Below are 17,717 nucleotides of genomic sequence, written 5' to 3'. Positions count from 1 at the left end.
TGTCCTGGTCACTCCCTATCGGTGGACAGGCATGCAATGCCACCTTCATATAACGCTGAGGAACATACAGCCCATTCACTCCCCCTGTCTTTCCAAAGCACCCAGCAATGCCCATTGGGACATGTTTATGGGCAGCAAAGTTCAGCAGAGCCAGGCTGAGCTTCTTTGAAGATGTGGTCTCTGGTTCTGCTGCCTAAATAGAAGCGGAGCTGGTCAGAAAACCCTGGCCCTGGGCCCTCGTGATCTCCAGGGAGCTATTGTTATTTTTAAGGGGCCAGGATTAAACACCAAGTGCTAGGGTAAAGTATGAGCACAAAGCGGCAAAGGCTAGGGACAGCCATAGACAGCAAAAGGCCAGGGCTTGTTTTTAATTAGGCAGCGTACAGAATAAAGCTGCACCCATTCAGCCAAGTGCTGGTCAGCCAACTCCTTGAGCACCGGCGTGCCTAGCTCCTGCCTGTGTGGTTAGGCCATGGCCTGGTTCACTGTCTTTTCAGGAGCAGGCCCATCTGTTTCCGAGCAGGTCAGCCTGGTACGCAGCCATTAGCTGCTGCCTTCCAGGCCTCGGCAGGACCTGGGGGTTTGTGTTGGCGAGGCCCCCAGAGTTGGACGCTCCATTGAGCCGGGTAATAAGTGCCAATACCTGCAACAATCGCTTTGAAGCAGCCGCTGCATTTCTGTGCCCCCTCGGTGGCGCTACATGTGCTGCACCACACTTTATTGTTCTCCTTCAGCATGAAGGGCTCGTTAACCAGAGATGCGTAGCACTTAAAACAGCGGAAGCAGTTATCATGCCAGTACCGGTTTTTGAAATGCAGCTCCTAGGAACAAGACGAGCAAAACATGTCAGTGAACAAGCCCGTTAAACCCTCCCTCAAACACAAACTCTCCAATGACAAGATTTCCCAATTACTGTAGCACCTCTTCACGCCAGGGAAGGGCCCACTGTATCGCCCTATGCACATACCCACATTTAGCCTTACTGAATGCAGCCAGCTGTAGGGTGGAGGGCAGCACTCAACAGCACAATACTGGCAAAGGAAATAGTGGTCATGGACACCAGTATAACCTGGGGTTCCTTAATAGCCATCATAATATACAGCATGTGAAAGGTCCGCGCAGGGTAAACTGCCCAGCGCTTAATTGAGGTCTCTCTGAAGCACGGAGTTGGGCCAGGCCTGAGTTGACACTGAGGGGCTGTGTTTCACCCCAGGCAATATATACCTCTTGGAGGGTGCGTGTTCTAGCATTTGCTGTCAGCAGGCTCCGGGCAGTTGGATACAGGGTGAGGGGGGCTGGACTGTCAGGCTGACTAATATTTTAAGGTGGGCCAACTCACAGAAAAGTGTTTGATTTACGGGCGCTGCCTAAAAAAGAAATGTGTGCAGCGAAGCTTCCTGGCCAACCCCAAGTTATTCTGTGCAGACCCCAAAGCTGGGTGTTGCTGGACAAATGGTGCTGTATTGGCGGGGGTCAGCGTGGGAAATGTCTTTGCCATTTTGCCCACACCCTTGTGGCTGCAGAGAAGAAACAGTGACTGACAAATAGCCCATGCCCGCCTTACTAAAACCTGGGGTTTCACACAGCGCGTCCCCCAGGGGACGCTTTGCACAGGGTTTTTGTTGTTCCAAATAAAAGCTGTAGGTAAGAACAGGAAACAACAGCTAAACGTTGTGGGTAGGGAATGGACGTGCAGCTCTTCTGTCCCTTGGTCAGCTAGTGCCCCCTGCGCTCAGCCTGCCAACGCTGTCCCGCTTGCTCCGGTTCCACGCACGTTACAGGCCCTGGCCCTACCCCACGGGCTGTATCAACGCTGCCGCATGAAATCGCTGCATGCTGCTCCTGTCGCCCGCTCCCAGCCTGGGCCGTTCTGTCAAACCACCCCGTGTGCTGGGCGCAGCCTCCCATGTAGTGTTTCTAGCGCCATGGCGTGATGGCTGCACCAATGCCTTGTCTTCTGCCAGCACCATTAACCCTTGCCCCCCCACCCCAACACATACACTTTATTTTAAACGGTGGGGGAAAGAGTGAAAAAAATTAACAAACTGGGGGCAGACAAAAGCTTGCCATCTGTCCCCGGGCCAGAAAACATCCCACAGAACAATCCAGTTGGAAGCCACTGGCCACTGCTAGTCACATGCATTGCGATGGGGGGGGGGGGGCCCGTACCTTGGCGTCAGCCCCAATGGGTTTCTTGCACTCAATGCAGGTGTTGGCACAGAATTTTTCGAAGCACTTCACGCAGCAGTGGCGGCCCTCCTTCTGCACGTACTTCTGCCCGTGCAGCGGGTCGCGGCAGTAGTGGCAGTCAAAGCGCTCCGACATGGTGCCCACGGTGTAACTGCTCGGCCCTGCCGGGAGGGAAAACAGGTAACGTGGAGGCAGTTCAACACCTGTCTGCCGCGGTACTGGGGCTAAACGCCACCCCGTCATGTGCGACCGGGACTTGGGGAACGCCTGTCAGCAACAATCAGCCAGTCTGACGGTGAGCTACAGCCGTGCCCGCACCACACGCAGCGCTCGCCAAGGGCATTGTAATGGCAGGTAGCGGAGAGCGGGGCCAGCGGCGCTAAACAGAAACAGGCCTATACGGCAGGAGCCGGGTCGTGGGGGGGCCACCCACATTTGGGGAGCAGCGGCAACAGCAAAGGGTTGTGGCGGGGCCTCGCCACGCAGCCGGTCGCTGAAATACAAGACCTCGCTCATGGCGCCTAGCCCCCAACAGCCGCCACCACAGTCTACAGGCAATGGGCCCGCAGCACTGTGCAGCACCTAGCGCAGTCCACGCCACCACGCGCGACATGCCCCCTGCACCCAGTGCGGCTAACGCGCCCAGCACCACGGCCAGCCGCCCAGCGGCAACCATCAGCTGGAGCCATAGGTTGTAAAAACACAATGTTAGCAACGAGAGCTACAGCAACGCTTCCGGCAGCGTCTGCACGGGCACATTCACGCCGATACCCTTTGCGCCACGGCCATGCTTCACTGACACCGCTGGGCTCCCTGCCACGGCAGGTTTTAAAAGTGCGTGTGTGTGTGTGTGCGCACATAACTGCAGGCATGGTCAGGGCGTGTTCCCCCCCCCCCCCCCCCCCAAACATTGTGCTCGCTCTCACACACACCGTGCACTCTTTATTCCTATCACGGCAGGAGGCGTGGGTGCAGTCTTAGCCTTTGCTGCCACCAGAGGGCAGCTCAGACCCTGCCCATATGAGGTGTCACAACCGCTGGCCACTGTCTAAGGGGTTTGGGGGCCGGAGGGGGAGCGGGGGGGGCAGAACACAATTAAATACCAGATCCAAACGAGCGGCTGCTGGGGGGGGGGGGAGGGGGGGGGCGGGCGCGACTGGCTTGTTGCTGTGCTATGAAATCTGTACCAGGGGGAGGGGGTGTGTGTGTGTGTGTGTGTGTGTGAAATAACATGCGGGTCGCTCTCCTATGAAAGGCGCTGCTGTTGCCCCGTCCTGAAAGGGGCCCGGCTTTGGAAGCCCTGCAGTGTCAGCATCCCCTGCTCTGTACGCGGTGGCAGGGCTAGTGGTGGGTCAGGGTCCGTGGCCACGAAAACCCAGCTCCCAGCTGAGGAGTCAGGGAACCAATGGACCAACTTCCCCAGTGCCCAGACAGTAGCGGCCTGGCTGCAGCAGCCCCGTCCTCCACTCACGGCTCCGCCCCTGCATGGCGCACTCAGCCAGCTCCCTTTTAGTCAAGGACAAGGGTCCCACTGGCTCTAACGGGGCCAGGCCCAGTCCCATGGAGTCAGTTAAAACGTTTTTTGCTTGCAAACTGAGGTGAGGTTGGCTTAGCGTCCTGCTATAGATGCCTGGAGCTGAGCCTGGGTGTAACCCCCACCTTCTGCTCAAAATGCTACGGATGCGACCATTGACACGTAGAGAGACAGAGAGAGCGACTCCTGCAAGACTTTTACAGGTAAAAACAATTTTTTTAATTGCTATTTCAAGGCTAGAGCATTCAGCTTTTCCCCAAAAGCTACCCAGCTGCGGTGATGTAGGGTTATGCAGGCGAACACACGGCCACGGTAGGAGACGTTGCCGCCTTTTGTACCGAGCCACACCGCTGGGGAACGCGTTTAGCGCACGTCCAAAAGGCATAGCAATAAAAGCAGCCGGCAACACGTCCTCCAGGCCAGGTGGTGCAGGGACATGAAGACGCTTAAGCATGCTACTAGCCATCAGCCATGCCTTGCATACAGGAGTCCAGAACCCACAGTAACGGTGAACATACACAGTTTGATAACTCCCGCCATCACCTGGTAATTTAAGCACTGCAGGACTTTTAACACTGAAAAGTGACGGGGGAGGGCAGCCTTGATCAGGTCCCACCTCCATGTCAGAGCACCCTAGAGGACCGGGATGTAATGTTCTGTGTGCAAGCAGGCTAGGCCTGCATTCAGCCACAGGACTGGGTGTCAGGAGCCCTGAGTAAACGGCTGGCTCTCTCACTGAGCTCTATGAGGACCTGCAGACAGGGCGAATGACTTGCGGGTTGAAAAGCAGCCTGGGCGGGAAGGTGACATAGCGGGATGGAACGAACACACACACACCACACTCTCTCTCTCTCTCTCTCTCTCTCTGCCTCAGGCCCCACTCGCTGCTGCATCCCTCCCCATCAGCCCGTCTGCCTGCTTGGCCCCCTTCCACACCCCACTTGGCCTCTCTGCTCAGCCACCCCCCCCCCCCCCAGACCCGCCTGCTGTTGCTCCCCATGTTCCTCCCTGCCTACTCAGCCCACCCCCGCTGTCGCTTGCCCCCTGAGGGAAGGGGGAGTGTGGAGGGGGGGGGGGCTGAGCGATGCGAGGGAGGGACGTGGTGGCAAGGGGGGTAAGGGGGTGGGGACTGGGGTGGGGTGAAGGAGGCCCTGGGGCGCAGTGTGGGCGGGGCTGCGGCTGGAAGGGTCGGGTGGGATTGTTCTACCCTGGGGCCCAGCCTTCCTGTTGGCGGAGCTGGGCATGTGTGTAGGTTTCCACCTGCCTCCCTGCCTGGAGCTTGGGTTTAACATCCAGAAAAAGGGAGAGAACTCGCCCTAAAATACAGGAAACTTCATGCCAGTCGGCACCTGCGCACGGGTGACTTTTCCTCTGTCCACCCCTGCAGAGCTGGCGGCTCGCTTACATTGTGAACCTGGCCCCTGCCTTTGAATTCAGCTGCGGCGGCAGATGTGTAGAGTTTTCTGCTGGAAGTAACGTTTGCCAGCTGAGTTGCCCTTTGGCTGGGCGTGCAGGGGGCACCCGCCGTAGATATCCCTCCCTGGCTGGCAGGTCCCTGCTCAGTACCCCAACGACAACTTCTGTTCCCGGCCTGCTTCCCTAGACCTGTCCACAGCGAGGCGTGAGGGACAGTTCCTGTCACCATGGCATATACACAGCCTCACGGAGACATAATTCCCTGTAGTCCTGGGTCCAGGGTCAGTGGGGGGTGGGGGGATGAAAATTCCTCCCGAAACAATTAGTCACTGGCCGGGCGAATGTAAAAGCAGCTTAGCTTATTTATCCTGAAACACTCCGCCACGTTTTTTCACTTCACTGTAATGAAAGGGTGAAGTGAACAAGAAATTTCCTCCTTGCTAATAGCTGGACAGAGAGAGGGGCTGAATCCTGTCAAAAGAAAACGCCAAGAGGAAATTCCATTATTTGTTCCTGATAGCCTAAAACAGGTGATTGCAGGAAAACAGATTGAGATTAGGCCCGTGTTGCTGTGAAGCCGGTTCTTTCCGCCGCGTCTTGGAGCATGCTCTTCAGCTCCCCACAGCCGGGTTTTTCAGGGGCAAAACACCGAGAGAGACAACTCGGCACTAACCCTCCTTGATGGAGTTCAGCCGCATGACTCAGACTGAGGCTCCAGAAGCCCTTGGGAAGTAAGGGTGGCCCCGGGCCTAGGCCAATACCCTCTCATACTGGTCCACAACCTAGAAGGCTGTGGAGTTTCCCGGGCAATGCCGGCAGGAGGCGTTTCTGTGGCTCTTACTATATATTTCTGCAGTGCTCTGATGGCAGCAGGTGATGGTGCTTTTACAACTCGGGGTCTTGTTCATGCTCCTTTCTCTTTGGCCGCTCACCAGTCCCAAGGGACCGGTACGTTTCCACTACTTACACCATCTGAAATGACACGCTAAGGGCCTGAATCCTGGTCCCACTGAGGTCAAGGGGCGCATTGTCTTTGGTTTCAGTGGGAGCGGAAGCAGGCCCTAGCCCTCAACACCGAGTTAACATCGGCAGGTTGGTTGTTCCGCTGTGTCTCATTAACTACAAGCCAACCCAGTAGCAAAAATTACTTTCCCCACCAAAGGAGACAGCCCAGCGTTGAAAGGAACACGCCTCGGCTGCAACGCTGCGGTGGTGCCTCGGTGCAGGTGAACCTGCTGTTGCCCTGCTGCTCCCTGCTCACGCTCAGTGACTTGCCATGAGCCGCAAATATGTGTAGGTGGCAGCACATCCTGTGTTGGGGCCATGGGGTCACACTGGCCATGGGGCCACACTGGATTCAATTTCTTCTGATGTTATTAACAAAGCGAAATATAAAAATAGGAGGGGGTGGGCTGGCGCACACCGGCGCTGCCTAGGTTTTAAAGAGGGAGAAGCCTCCTCTGTGTCTCCTATTCTGGGCTCCTCCAGCCTTGGGTAAAATTCTGCTCCCAGTTACATCTGCGCAACCCCACTGACCAATCTAGACCACAAGTGGCCCGTACAAGTATTCCCATCAGACAGTCCCTCCTTGTTTTAGAGAGGAGGTAAACTGAGGCACACTGAGCGATGGGCGTGGCGCAGTGAGTCATTGGCAGAGATCGGCCGAGAGCGTCCAGCGTCTCTGTTCTCGTGGCACTAATAAAATCAGGTCCCAGCAGCTGGCTGAACAGCCTTCTCCAGTCATGTTCTATTGGGACCAACTTCAGTTTTCCTGTCTGGAAACACGGCCTTGCCAAGGTCAGAGAGACAGAGCTCGCCTGCGGACGATGCAGTGTTGAGCCCATGCACAGTATGGAACTGAGCCAAGAGCCACGTTCGTCTCATTTCCTGAACATGTAAACGGATGAGAAATATGGAAACTATGTTGACCATGGCCAAATATGTGCAGCCCTGTCAACCTAACAGGATTTATTTTAAAGAAATCGAATTAAGTGCAGTCGGGGGCAGCCAGCATTAGATCATCTTGGTCTTCTTAGTTTTATGAGCCCGTTGAACAAGAACCCATAACTACAAACCTATGGCCCGTCCTTGCAACCACGTCGCTGAATCTTAATGCATCGCGGACTAACAACAGACAACACTTCGAGCATCCCGGCTATAGACTCTGCAAAAGATAAACACCGTACCAGCCCCTCCTGGCATACCAACGCCAGGGAGCCAGCACAGAACTCAGGCCAGATTCTAGCTACTGGAGGGGTCAATTTTTCTGTAAATAGAGGTGCTAATTATGGCCTGGATCATGCCCAGCTATACCCCAATCCACGTATGGTGCAAACCCCTGTGTGCGTGAACACACACACACACATGTGGAGAGAAAGGAGCCCAGCCACTTCTGCAGAGCCATCTCTTCGCCTCACAAACCCCACACAGACCTCTCCACAGACTAAGTCCACACAAGGGATGGGTGGGTGTGGAGGGGATAATCCACTGTCCAGCCGCTATTCCTATGAAGGGACAGAGACTGCGGGGTGCGGCAGGGGAAGGGGTGCTGCCACGGAGCTGGCCGTGCCCCCCCCCCGTATGGACGTGGGCCAACCCCCAGGCTGTATGACCTTTTCCACAGAGTCCCCAGCTCCCCGGGGCTCCAACGGTGTCATGGAGCTGGCGGGGTCAGGGTGGAGGCACAGGGCCACACACGGATGGCCTGGCCTCCTGAGGCTCCACCCAGTCTTGGGGTGGGCTCGGCAGCCTTCTCCAGCAGGGTTTTGCCAGGGCCATGTGGGAAGGTCTCCCGGGATCTTTCTGCAGGAGGGGAAGAGGCAGGTCCCTTCCCTCAGCATATGTCAGAAGCAACTGCCTTGGAATAACTGGGGCGTAAAACCTGGAAATACCATGATTCCTCCGCTTCCCTGGTCCCTTTGTTCCTTCACCTGTCTGTATGTCGGAGTGCATCTTGACGGAGTTGCATTAGACAAGTTGTTCAGTGGCTGTCCCGTGTGGAGCCTGCCAGTGCAACACATATGCTATAGCAATGCGAAGGAGCTATCCACACGTCAGAGCAAGCACTAATCGAGGACTACGGTAACGTTACAGGTGCAGCACATACTTCAAGAGCAAGACAATGTGGTGCATGTGTTCTAGGTTAAAACAACCCTGAACATGTTTTCTTTGGATGTAACTTTTCCACAAGCTAATTCTTTCCTGACCATAGTGTCTAGCTGAAGGGAGTTTGAGCAGCCTTGTTTTACATCAGAAGAATTGCGCATCGTCTGAGTATATTCTGATCCAACTGCTCCTTCGGCTTTACATACAAACCAATCACTGAGACAAGAAAATATGGATTGGGAAACTCTGAGCAAACAGGCACAAGCAACAACCAGACTTGAATGACTTTCCCACCTGGGCTGATCTCCATGAGGTGCGGGAGAAGCTAGGTGTAGACGTGTGGGGGTGTGAACTGCCAGAGGAGGATCTGCCGCATTAAGTGCCAGCTCCTCAAACTCCCTTGAGAGCCTCAAGTAATAACAGGAGTTCAATGACACTTGTAATCCTCTCTGTGTTACTCTTCCAAGAGCTCAGACTTCACTGGGAGCAGCAGCGCCAATTTTCCTAAAGCAGCTCCAGAAACTAACCCCATTATCAGCTCGGTATTCAGTTCCCAGCCGCTCTGGCAATGCACCACCTAGACCTAGCGATGAACTGGGCTACGGCAGCAGGGCACACCAATGACCTTATCAAATATCAGTAAATCCACGTGAAAACAGGTGACAATTCAGCTGTAAATGTACCTGACCTCAAAGATGCCAATGAGTTTATTGTGCAAAAAGAGCCTCTGCCCCTTTCCAAAAGCCACCCTTCATTTCATACACACCAATCGTTTTAATCCTCTGCAAAGTCCTGGGCACTGTGCTAAGCATTTCTCCACTTTGCTGGTGCGCTTCGTGTTTGGCTGCATCATCAGTAATAATTCTAAAATATTTTAAACCACTCGATAGTTCTCAGTAATTCCTCTCCAAAGGACACAAAGCCAGAAAGTATTATTTGTAACGTAGCATGAAACTGGGTGCCAGGGTGATTGCATTCATACAAATAACGCTGGGTAGAATAACGCTCTTGCTCAAACACTATCTGCAAGCAATACACAACATCAGGGACTGAATAATCAACTTCTCTCTCTGAACATTCATTTCTAAACCCTTCTGCCAGTTCCTCCTTCTCCCCCAAACATACAAACACTCATTTTCCTGGCTTTCTTGGCCCTCAGCCTGCGTCCCTGGAATTCAGTCGGGCTATATAAAGCAATACATCATAGCAATGATTTGCAGAACACATTTAACAAATGAGACTTACTCATAACTGATAAGCAGAGCACTTAGCACAGGATGTGTGTTTCTCTGTCCAGGGAGCGTGTACAAATGTGATAAACCTTTATACAGGAATTCAAAGTTTGGTCTCTAAAAATGAATAGGGAAACTGTGTTTAAACTTTATTAACCTGTTTCCCATTTAGGAAGATGAGACCTTAACCTACTAACCTTCTGTTGGGATGTTGGATACATTGCTGAGAGAGTCTTAGTTCTTTCATTGGCCCAACTTCTGGTGGCAGAAGAGACAAGCTTTTGAGCTTCAGAGAGCTCTTCTGCAACTAGTAACCAAGTTCACTGGGCAGTGGGGTCTAGGTGGTGCATTGCCAGAGCGGCTGGGAACTGAATACTGAGCTGAAGATGGCTCGTTTCTGGAGCTGCTTTAGGAAAATCAGCGCAGCTGCTCCCAGTGAAGTCTGAGCTCTTGGAAGAGTCACCAGAAGAGGATTACAAGTGTCATTGCAGCTCTTAATGGATCCTGAAGACGAGCTCTGTGAAACTCAAAAGCTTCCACCAACAGAAGTTGGTCCAATAAAAGCTATTACCTCACCCGCCTTGTCCTGGGGCCCACACGGCTATCACAACGCTGCAAACAGTATTCTCAGTGGACATGCAAAGAAAACATCCTCAGCTAGTGTCAATCTATGTAGCTTCAAGGACTGCATGGAGCTGTGCTGCTGGGCAGAGAGAGAGGATCTGGCTGACATGGGTCTGATCTCAGTTCCTGCACTCTGCATCCCTTTGTGCAATGCCCCCTGGTTTGCTATAAACTGTAAAGGTGCCACAAGAAAACACTTCCAAGGACGGACCCTTCCCTTAATCCATGATGAGGCATGAAATGAACAGCTCCTCTTGTCAAAGGGGGTTGCGGGCTGGTGGTACATACCCCTTGCACACCAGAAAGAGAGAGAAAAGAAACACTAAAGGTTCATTTATGCAAGGAGATTAGCCAAGAGCTGCATTCTCCCATTTAAAAGCTTTAGTGCGTGTGACTCTTACCCAGCACAATCTACAAACTACCATGTTGAGAAACTAGAGGTGTTTTTATTAAGACAGGAGCTACTGCAAGTTCCTCATGCGTTTTGCAATATCCATCGGTGTGGCCCCCTCACCACAGAATCTGAGCACCCTCACAACACCTCTCTGAGGTCGGGACGTGCTGGTAACCCGGTTTTACAGATGGGGATGTGGGGTGGAGTGATTAAGGCCACAATCCTGCAAACGCTGAACCATGCCCTTAACTTTCTGCCTGCCAGGAGCCCCACTGATGCTAATAGGGCTCCTGACACCACAGGCACTTACAGAAGCAGGACCTAAGCCAAGTGCTCATGGTCACACAGAGAATCTGTGGCAGAGCAGAAAATTGAAGCTTGATCTCCTGAGTCCCAGTCCAGCGTCTTACCCACAAGACCAGTAAGAAGACGCTGCCATACAGTACAATACATGTGGCATACTTGGTGGCCATCTTCACTCTTGTGTGTGTGTTTTAATAAGAAATCGATAGTTAACAAAATATAAATGTCTTACGAAAATCTAAATTAAATGAGTGGTTATATTAACTCTTAAAGTGATGCCACATACATTAATTTTTACTGCTAATGCCAAAAATTAGAAGTACCAATACTGCGTTCTGTAGGAACATTGTACTATAGACACATACATTGCACAAAAAACACCTGAGAAGCTGGGCGTGAGCTGGGCTACATTCTATCCCTTGCCCCTCTAATTTTGTCATGTGTTCTCATCAACTTAACTCTTAAAGGCCACGAACTCCACTTGTTCCATGTGTGCCGTTCAGCTTGGTGTCAACAGGAGCTGTGCTACAAATGGAGGATACACTATGCCCCCCAGAATAGACCCACTCTATACCCACCCTTGCAATGAGCTTCAGAATGGTAAAGTGATCGCCATTTTTCGTTTGTGGGTGTAACAATGTGCTGGCCCATTAAAACAAAACAACCCAACCCATTAACTTGAGGATGTTGTTAAAATGTCTAACACCCATCAAAATCCCAAAGCTGTCAGTACGTTTAGGTAGGGCAATTTCAGTGACCTCCTCAGATCAGACTGTAAGCCATGAAATATTGGTATGCTAAGGGATACACACAAAACCTGCTTGCGTAATTCCCATCAATGTACATGGGAGAGAGAACCCTACTCTTGCTCAAAAGAGCTTACTCAACAATATCTTTGGCTACACAGAGCAATAACTTCTATTGTTACAATCCCACATGGCTAGCATTAATTACAGCTTACCAGTTGTTCAAACCACTAAGAATGTAGTAAATAAAGAATCACTTTTATGATACAATATCCTGCAACCAAAACACACTGCACAACATAAAGGTATTTTAAACACAGGACTGGCACTTATTAAACAAGCTACAATATTTCCATTTTACCTGAATGTCTGTGGTAAGCCATTATTGCGGGAACAAATTCACAGGCAGCTCCCTAGACAGCAGAGTTCAGAGTTTCTCGGCTGATAAGAATGTGTCTCGTTTGATAAAATATATTTAAGGGGAGGCTATTAATACAGAAAGAGCCAGCAGCAGTTGTCCACACCCCTCCCCAGAGATCACAGCATTAATCCCACTCCAAAATTCTTACCATTTTAGGTGATCCAAGGGAGAAGAATAGGATCTGGTGAAAGTACCATGGACAACATATAAATACCTGCACAACTACTTCAGCATCCAAATTAGTTTTAAAGGCAGAGAGGCACTGCAGGAACTTGACCTCTCTGCTAACGTACAATTTGGCCTTGGCTTTAGAAGTAGCTTACAACTGTTACAACTTGTTAACCTAATGTACCGACCCAAATGGTTTGGGGCTGCGCTGTCTCAGTTACACTAACTCTGAGCTGTTCATCATTAAAAAAGGCTGACTGCAAAATATTTAGGGTCCAGTTAAAAAAATGAATGAGTGAGGGGCTGCAGAGCATTCTTAGGTCCCCACCAGCTCTGCCAGGTAGAAGGGAAAACCAGTAAGGCATGCCAGAACGCAAGGCCTCTTGACAGTGATTAGGGCACATATAGGGGGGATTTATATGCCCTGAAGATTTACTTCTGGTATTTAACATCCTGCATGGCTCATTGCAATTGGTTTTCACAGCCAGAGCTGAGACTGGCCTGCTATTGTCTTTATAAACTCCATTTCCTCAACTTTTTCCCACTTATTTACCATGTGAAGGGCAGGAAACTACATCAATGGAAGCCCTAACACTCTAGGAACAGGGTTTTGTTCCCAGACAGGGCAGACAGGGTGATCAGCAGCCTGAGTCCAGGGCTGGAAGCCAGGAACTCCTGAATTCTAATCCTGTCTACGACACTGACTCACTGCGGGGCCGTGGGAAAGTCTGTTAACCTCCCAAGCTCAACTTTCGCCTCTCACCTACTCAGAGGAGGCTGTGAGTATCAGTGAGCTAGTGTTTGCGATTCTTCTCAACAAGGCCCATCTCTGTGGCACCTGCACTTTGCACAGCCATTGGAACGTAACGCGTGACGTATCATCATGGGTATTGTCAGGTGTGCTGCAAATAGCTGGAAATCGCCTGTTTTGACTACAGGAAGGTTGGCAAAGCACCACAGTAATCCATATAATATTAGCACAACTCAGTTCTCCTCTGCGGGGAGCTTCCACGCAGCAAAGACACAGCACCATAACCAAGCTCCTTCACAACCGTGATTTACAGCAAAAAGTTTCCCAAGACTGCTCGAAATGACCATGTTTGAAAACATTCATTTCCAGACTGGCCAAAAAGAGCAGCTCCATTTATTTGGCAGATTGTTCGTAAGAAACGAAAATGCTTTGGCTAAGAAAACTCTCCCGGTCAACTCTAGCAAATTGTTCTCGTGGTTCATGAGGCCACAGGAATCAGAACTGGCATTTTTACTGAGCCACTGTCCTTACATCTGAACTGTGTAATGTTTACAGACATATCAGATCTTTTTGGCAATGTGTGTGGTGTTTATACAGATAACCATTCTTGTTACTGTTCAGTAACTCTTTGGCACACCAGTCGCCCTATGGTATGTGAGTGCTGGTGGTTCTCACCGCATTACAGTTGAGTTACTTTCAGCCGCCCTAAAATATCCTCTGTAATTCCAAACAGATTTGATATTCTTCATTTCCTGGCGTAAAGAGCTGTGTAACATTCCTGTGCAGTGTTACACAGCTAACACGTTCCACCCCAGAGATGGCTGCATTTCAATGGGAGTGATGAGATTCACGGATGGGAGGGAACAAGCACTATGTAAACATGTAGGTGTTCTGGGGATATACTAGAGAGAAAAAGAGTCACTGCGCGGGTGTGAGTGTAATTCACACACACAGAGCCGCCGCATCACACACACAGTGGAGAGGGCGAACAGGAGAAACAGGGAGAAAGGAGCTGGCAGAGGTTCAGAGAATACAATGGGGGGAATCCCGGCCCCACTGAAGTCAGTGGGAGTTTTGTCATTCACTTCAACAGGCCTGAGGATTTCATCCCAGGAGTGTAGTTTGCAAGACAGTATGTAAAAGTAAGTCCATAAATTTAAAGTCCTCGCCATGTGACAGAGAGGTGAACCGGACCCAGAAGGGGCAGAGTGAGGGCAGCTGGGCCAGCCTCAGCGGTGCTCAGTACAATCCAAGCAGCAAATCTGAGGGATGGGGGACCCGTGACCCCACATGGTCCCACCACCCCAGCCCGGTTGCCTCTGCTGTGGCACAATACAGGACAACATGGTCTGGAGGTGGCGTCGCTGTTTTCCTGGTTGGTAGTCCTAGTATAAATGGGCTACAGACAACACAATGAAACTCAGCCAAGACAAATGTTAGGTGCTGCACTCAGGGAAGAGAAACCAAATGCACAAATACAGAATGGGGGATCACTGGCTTAGCAGCAGCACTGCTGAGAAGGATCTGGGCATGTTTAGTTTGGAAGAGGAGACTCATCTGGGCCATGATGGTGCTGTGCAAATACTGCCAAAGGCTGCCATAAAAAAGATGGAGAAAAGTTGTTCTCTCTTGCCACAGAGGGTAGGACAAGCGTCAATGGGTTCAAATTACAGCCGATTTAGACTACAACTGTAAAAACAGCAGGACAAGGGAACAAACTGCCTAGGGAGGTTGTGGAGGGGCGGGGCGGGGCGGCCTAACCAGCAGCAGCATGGGATGGCCCACTTGGTGCATGCTCCGCAGAGCTGTTACGTGCTGCTCGCAGAGGCTGCTTCTCCAATCCTGCCACCACCGCGTGCTCAGGGGCAGCCACCGCCGCCTCCTTCTCCTCTTCCTCCTCCATGACGCCCAGTGTTCAGTTCTCGCCCACCCCCGCAGCCTGTCCGACGAGCCGCTGGCCGTTGCTCTGCAGGGGCTCTGCCCGCAGCAGGAGGTCACTCTTCGCATGTCCCTGCAGGACGAGACGGGCGAGCTCTTCCAGTCCTGTGCCCGCTACCAGGCGGAGAGCGGCGGGGAGCTGGATCTCACCCGCTGCCCGGCACTACCGGGAGGCAGCGTCTCCGGTCTGGAGCCCATGGTGCTGCTCTGGACCCTTCAGGTGACTGGTGAAGCGGGATGTGCAGCGCCCCCTCTGCCTGGAGCTGGAGGTGTTCGAGGGCCACGGACCCCTCCCCAGTCAGCTGCTGGCCTGGGGTGTCCACGAGCAGGGCTTCCTGGGGGACGGCGTGAGGAGGATCCTGGTGCGAGCAGGGAGATCCGGGCCACGCTCTCCTGCCTCCCGGAGATGGTCCCTTTCCTGGAATCATTGACATATATGGTACTGGAGGGGGGTTCCCTGTATATAGGGCAAACCAGCTAGCCAATCATGGCTTTGCCACTCTGGCTCTGGATTACTATGGCTATGAAGATCTCCCCAAAGATATGAAGGAATTCCATCTCGAGTATTCTGAGGAAGCTGTGAACTACACGCTGCCACACGCACAGCTTGCTGCTGGACCTCAGGGGACCAGGAGTTCTTCTGTTTTCTCAATCCAGGGGATGTGACGCACTTCCAAGTCACGCTCCACCCGTCGAGGACAAGTGCGCAGCAGAGTTAACTTTCAGCCTACCTTGTGAGGATTCAGCCATTCCATATGATGCTCATTATCATCTCATGACTTGGATGATAGGAAACTGAACTGAAACATTGTCAGTCTGTTGCTTCTGAATTAAATTCACTTAAATTGTTTGTTGGTTTAACAAGTTTCAAAATCCAGTGCCTTGCAAATCCAAGCTAAAATTGATTGACTGTAAGACCAACTTAGTAGGGAGGTTGTGGAAACTCCTTCACTGGAGGTTTTCAAAATGAGCCTGGGATAGCCATCTGTCTTGGACGGTTTAGACACAACAAATCCTGCATCTTGGCAAGGGACTAGACTAGATGATTCTTGTGTATAATTCTATAACCTTATGCAATTTCCCAGTTCACTCCAGACCATTTACTGCTATTCTGGTATCTTTCCGGTATTATTATTATTGTTACGTATATTATGATAGAGCCCAGAAGGCCACATTGTACCAAGCATAGTACAACACACAGGGAGACACTGGAGTTTACACTGAAAAGTGGAGAAACCAGCCCAATCCGAGTTCCCTATCGATCCAGCCAGGAGAATCAAGTACCAGCAGAATTTCAAAGGGCAGTGAACGCAGGTCCTTACACCTCCAGCAATCAGGAGCAGGAATTCATATTACAGGAGTTCTGAGTTAAGCTTCAATCCCGGGCACTTCTTTCTTCTTCTGTGTATTAATCCTGTCTTCCTGAATTCAGGAAGAGTTGAAACTGTAGCACGAGGCACTGGACCGCTGGCGACAGGATGAGGATTTGAGCTGCGCCTTTGTATTTTTACGTTGATAGATTTCTTTATTTTTTCAACTAATACAGAAATCACCCAAGGAAACATTCCCCCAAAAGTTAACGTTTTATCAGCGGGGTAGCTGTTGAGTAGGCAGCATGGTTAAGGTAGTGTGTCATGTACCTGAATATACAGTGATTGAACATTGTGTTTTCCAGAGTATTTTCTTGACCCGAATGATCCTGCCAGAAAAGGTCTGGGCAGTTTCAGCCTTCTCACATGTCCTTCTGTCACTCGACAAGGCAGAAACAGCCACTTAAATAGAGCCAGTAGATAGCCAGGCATTGATGAACTATTAGTCACCAGCATTGGAGACAACTGAGCAGCAATAAATATAGAGGTGGGAGAACATCCTGCCTACATTGCAGAATAATATTTTACTTTAAAGCTTCCGTGTATGTTGACTGCACCACACACAGAACTGTGAAGTGACTGGAAAACAAATTAAGGGCTCCTGGATGAATGCAGATTCCTCCAATTACATATTGTCCCAGAACCGTTTCTCTTCCCTCCAGCTGGTGTTTGGAATTCTGGTCCCTGATTTGGAGCCAGGGTGGCTTGCTGCCAGCTGTGACAGGAGAGGACAGATGCAGTAAAGATGCCCGAGGGTCGTCAGTTCAGACAGTGAACATTTAAGAGGGAGTTTAGGGCTTAACATTACACGTCTTTATTTAATGTATCGGGGCCCACCCACAGTGCCAGGGGCCTTCCAAAATGTCCTCACAGGATTTAAACAAAAAAATGTATCCATACAGCGTTTTTATTCATACCACCAATTCCACAAAGGTCAATTTATACTCGCCCACAAGAGGACACGCACCTTTCCGCTGAAGATATTCTGGGACCCCTCGGAAACATCCCTTCAGTTTTCAGCCCTTCCCTCACGTCCCGTTCATGACTGCCATGAAAGATGAACTTTGCAGCGTGCCTGGAAGGTTAAAGAACCGGGGCTCTGGGAGAAGGAAGCATATTGAGGGTCATGGAGACATGGGAATCGCCCAGCCAGCAGCTGCCCCTCACAGCTAGAGCATCTCTGCTGATCTCAGCTGCAGCTGTGGGGCCTGGGTAGAGACAGTACCCGGCCCCAAACCAGTCTAGGATGTATAAGACCAGCCCCTTGAACTCTCCCCAAAAAGGTGACAGGAGCAGCGCAGTTCTCGCAGGCAGCCCACCCACACCCCTTCTGCAAGTCCATCAAACGCTGGGTGCGTCCTTCCTCTGCTCCAGCCGGTTTGGACGTGATGGAAACACCGAGATGAGCACCATCAGTCCGTTGAACTCACTGCTAGCCAGGGGTCCTCACGGACTCTCCCAATGACCTTGAGCAGGAGAAGGAGGGACAAAACAAACCTCTGCAGTGTCCTACATGGACATCCAG

The 17,717-nt window shown here is 51.4% G+C and overlaps 1 protein-coding gene and 1 pseudogene across 3 annotated transcripts in view; one reads left to right on the top strand and one right to left on the bottom strand.

Moving 5' to 3' along the window:
• FHL1 (four and a half LIM domains 1) overlaps positions 1–17,717 on the bottom strand; it is a 47,474-nt gene that overhangs the window by 4,120 nt on the left and 25,637 nt on the right. Inside the window, exons 1-3 of one of the 3 annotated variants that reach the window (XM_067548060.1) lie at positions 11,906–12,052; positions 2,170–2,351; positions 644–821 (exon numbers count right to left, since the gene is read on the bottom strand). In XM_067548060.1, coding sequence (XP_067404161.1) covers positions 644–821; positions 2,170–2,351; positions 11,906–11,927 — 382 coding nt within the window. In that variant the 5' untranslated portion in view covers positions 11,928–12,052. Of the gene's footprint in view, positions 1–643; positions 822–2,169; positions 2,352–8,031; positions 8,052–11,905; positions 12,053–17,717 lie in introns of those variants that run through there. The other 2 variants (XM_067548058.1, XM_067548061.1) reach the window with 2 other exon arrangements.
• On the top strand, positions 14,677–15,488 carry LOC137153853 (acyl-coenzyme A thioesterase 1 pseudogene; annotated as a pseudogene).

The sequence above is a fragment of the Emydura macquarii genome, unplaced genomic scaffold (genome assembly GCF_026122565.2).
Source record: "Emydura macquarii macquarii isolate MOO-44397 ecotype Brisbane River unplaced genomic scaffold, CSIRO-AGI_Emac_v2 contig_1253, whole genome shotgun sequence".
NCBI classification, from domain to species: domain Eukaryota; kingdom Metazoa; phylum Chordata; order Testudines; family Chelidae; genus Emydura; species Emydura macquarii.
Note: the sequence above shows the minus strand (reverse complement) of the source record. Positions and strands in the feature narration are given on the sequence as shown.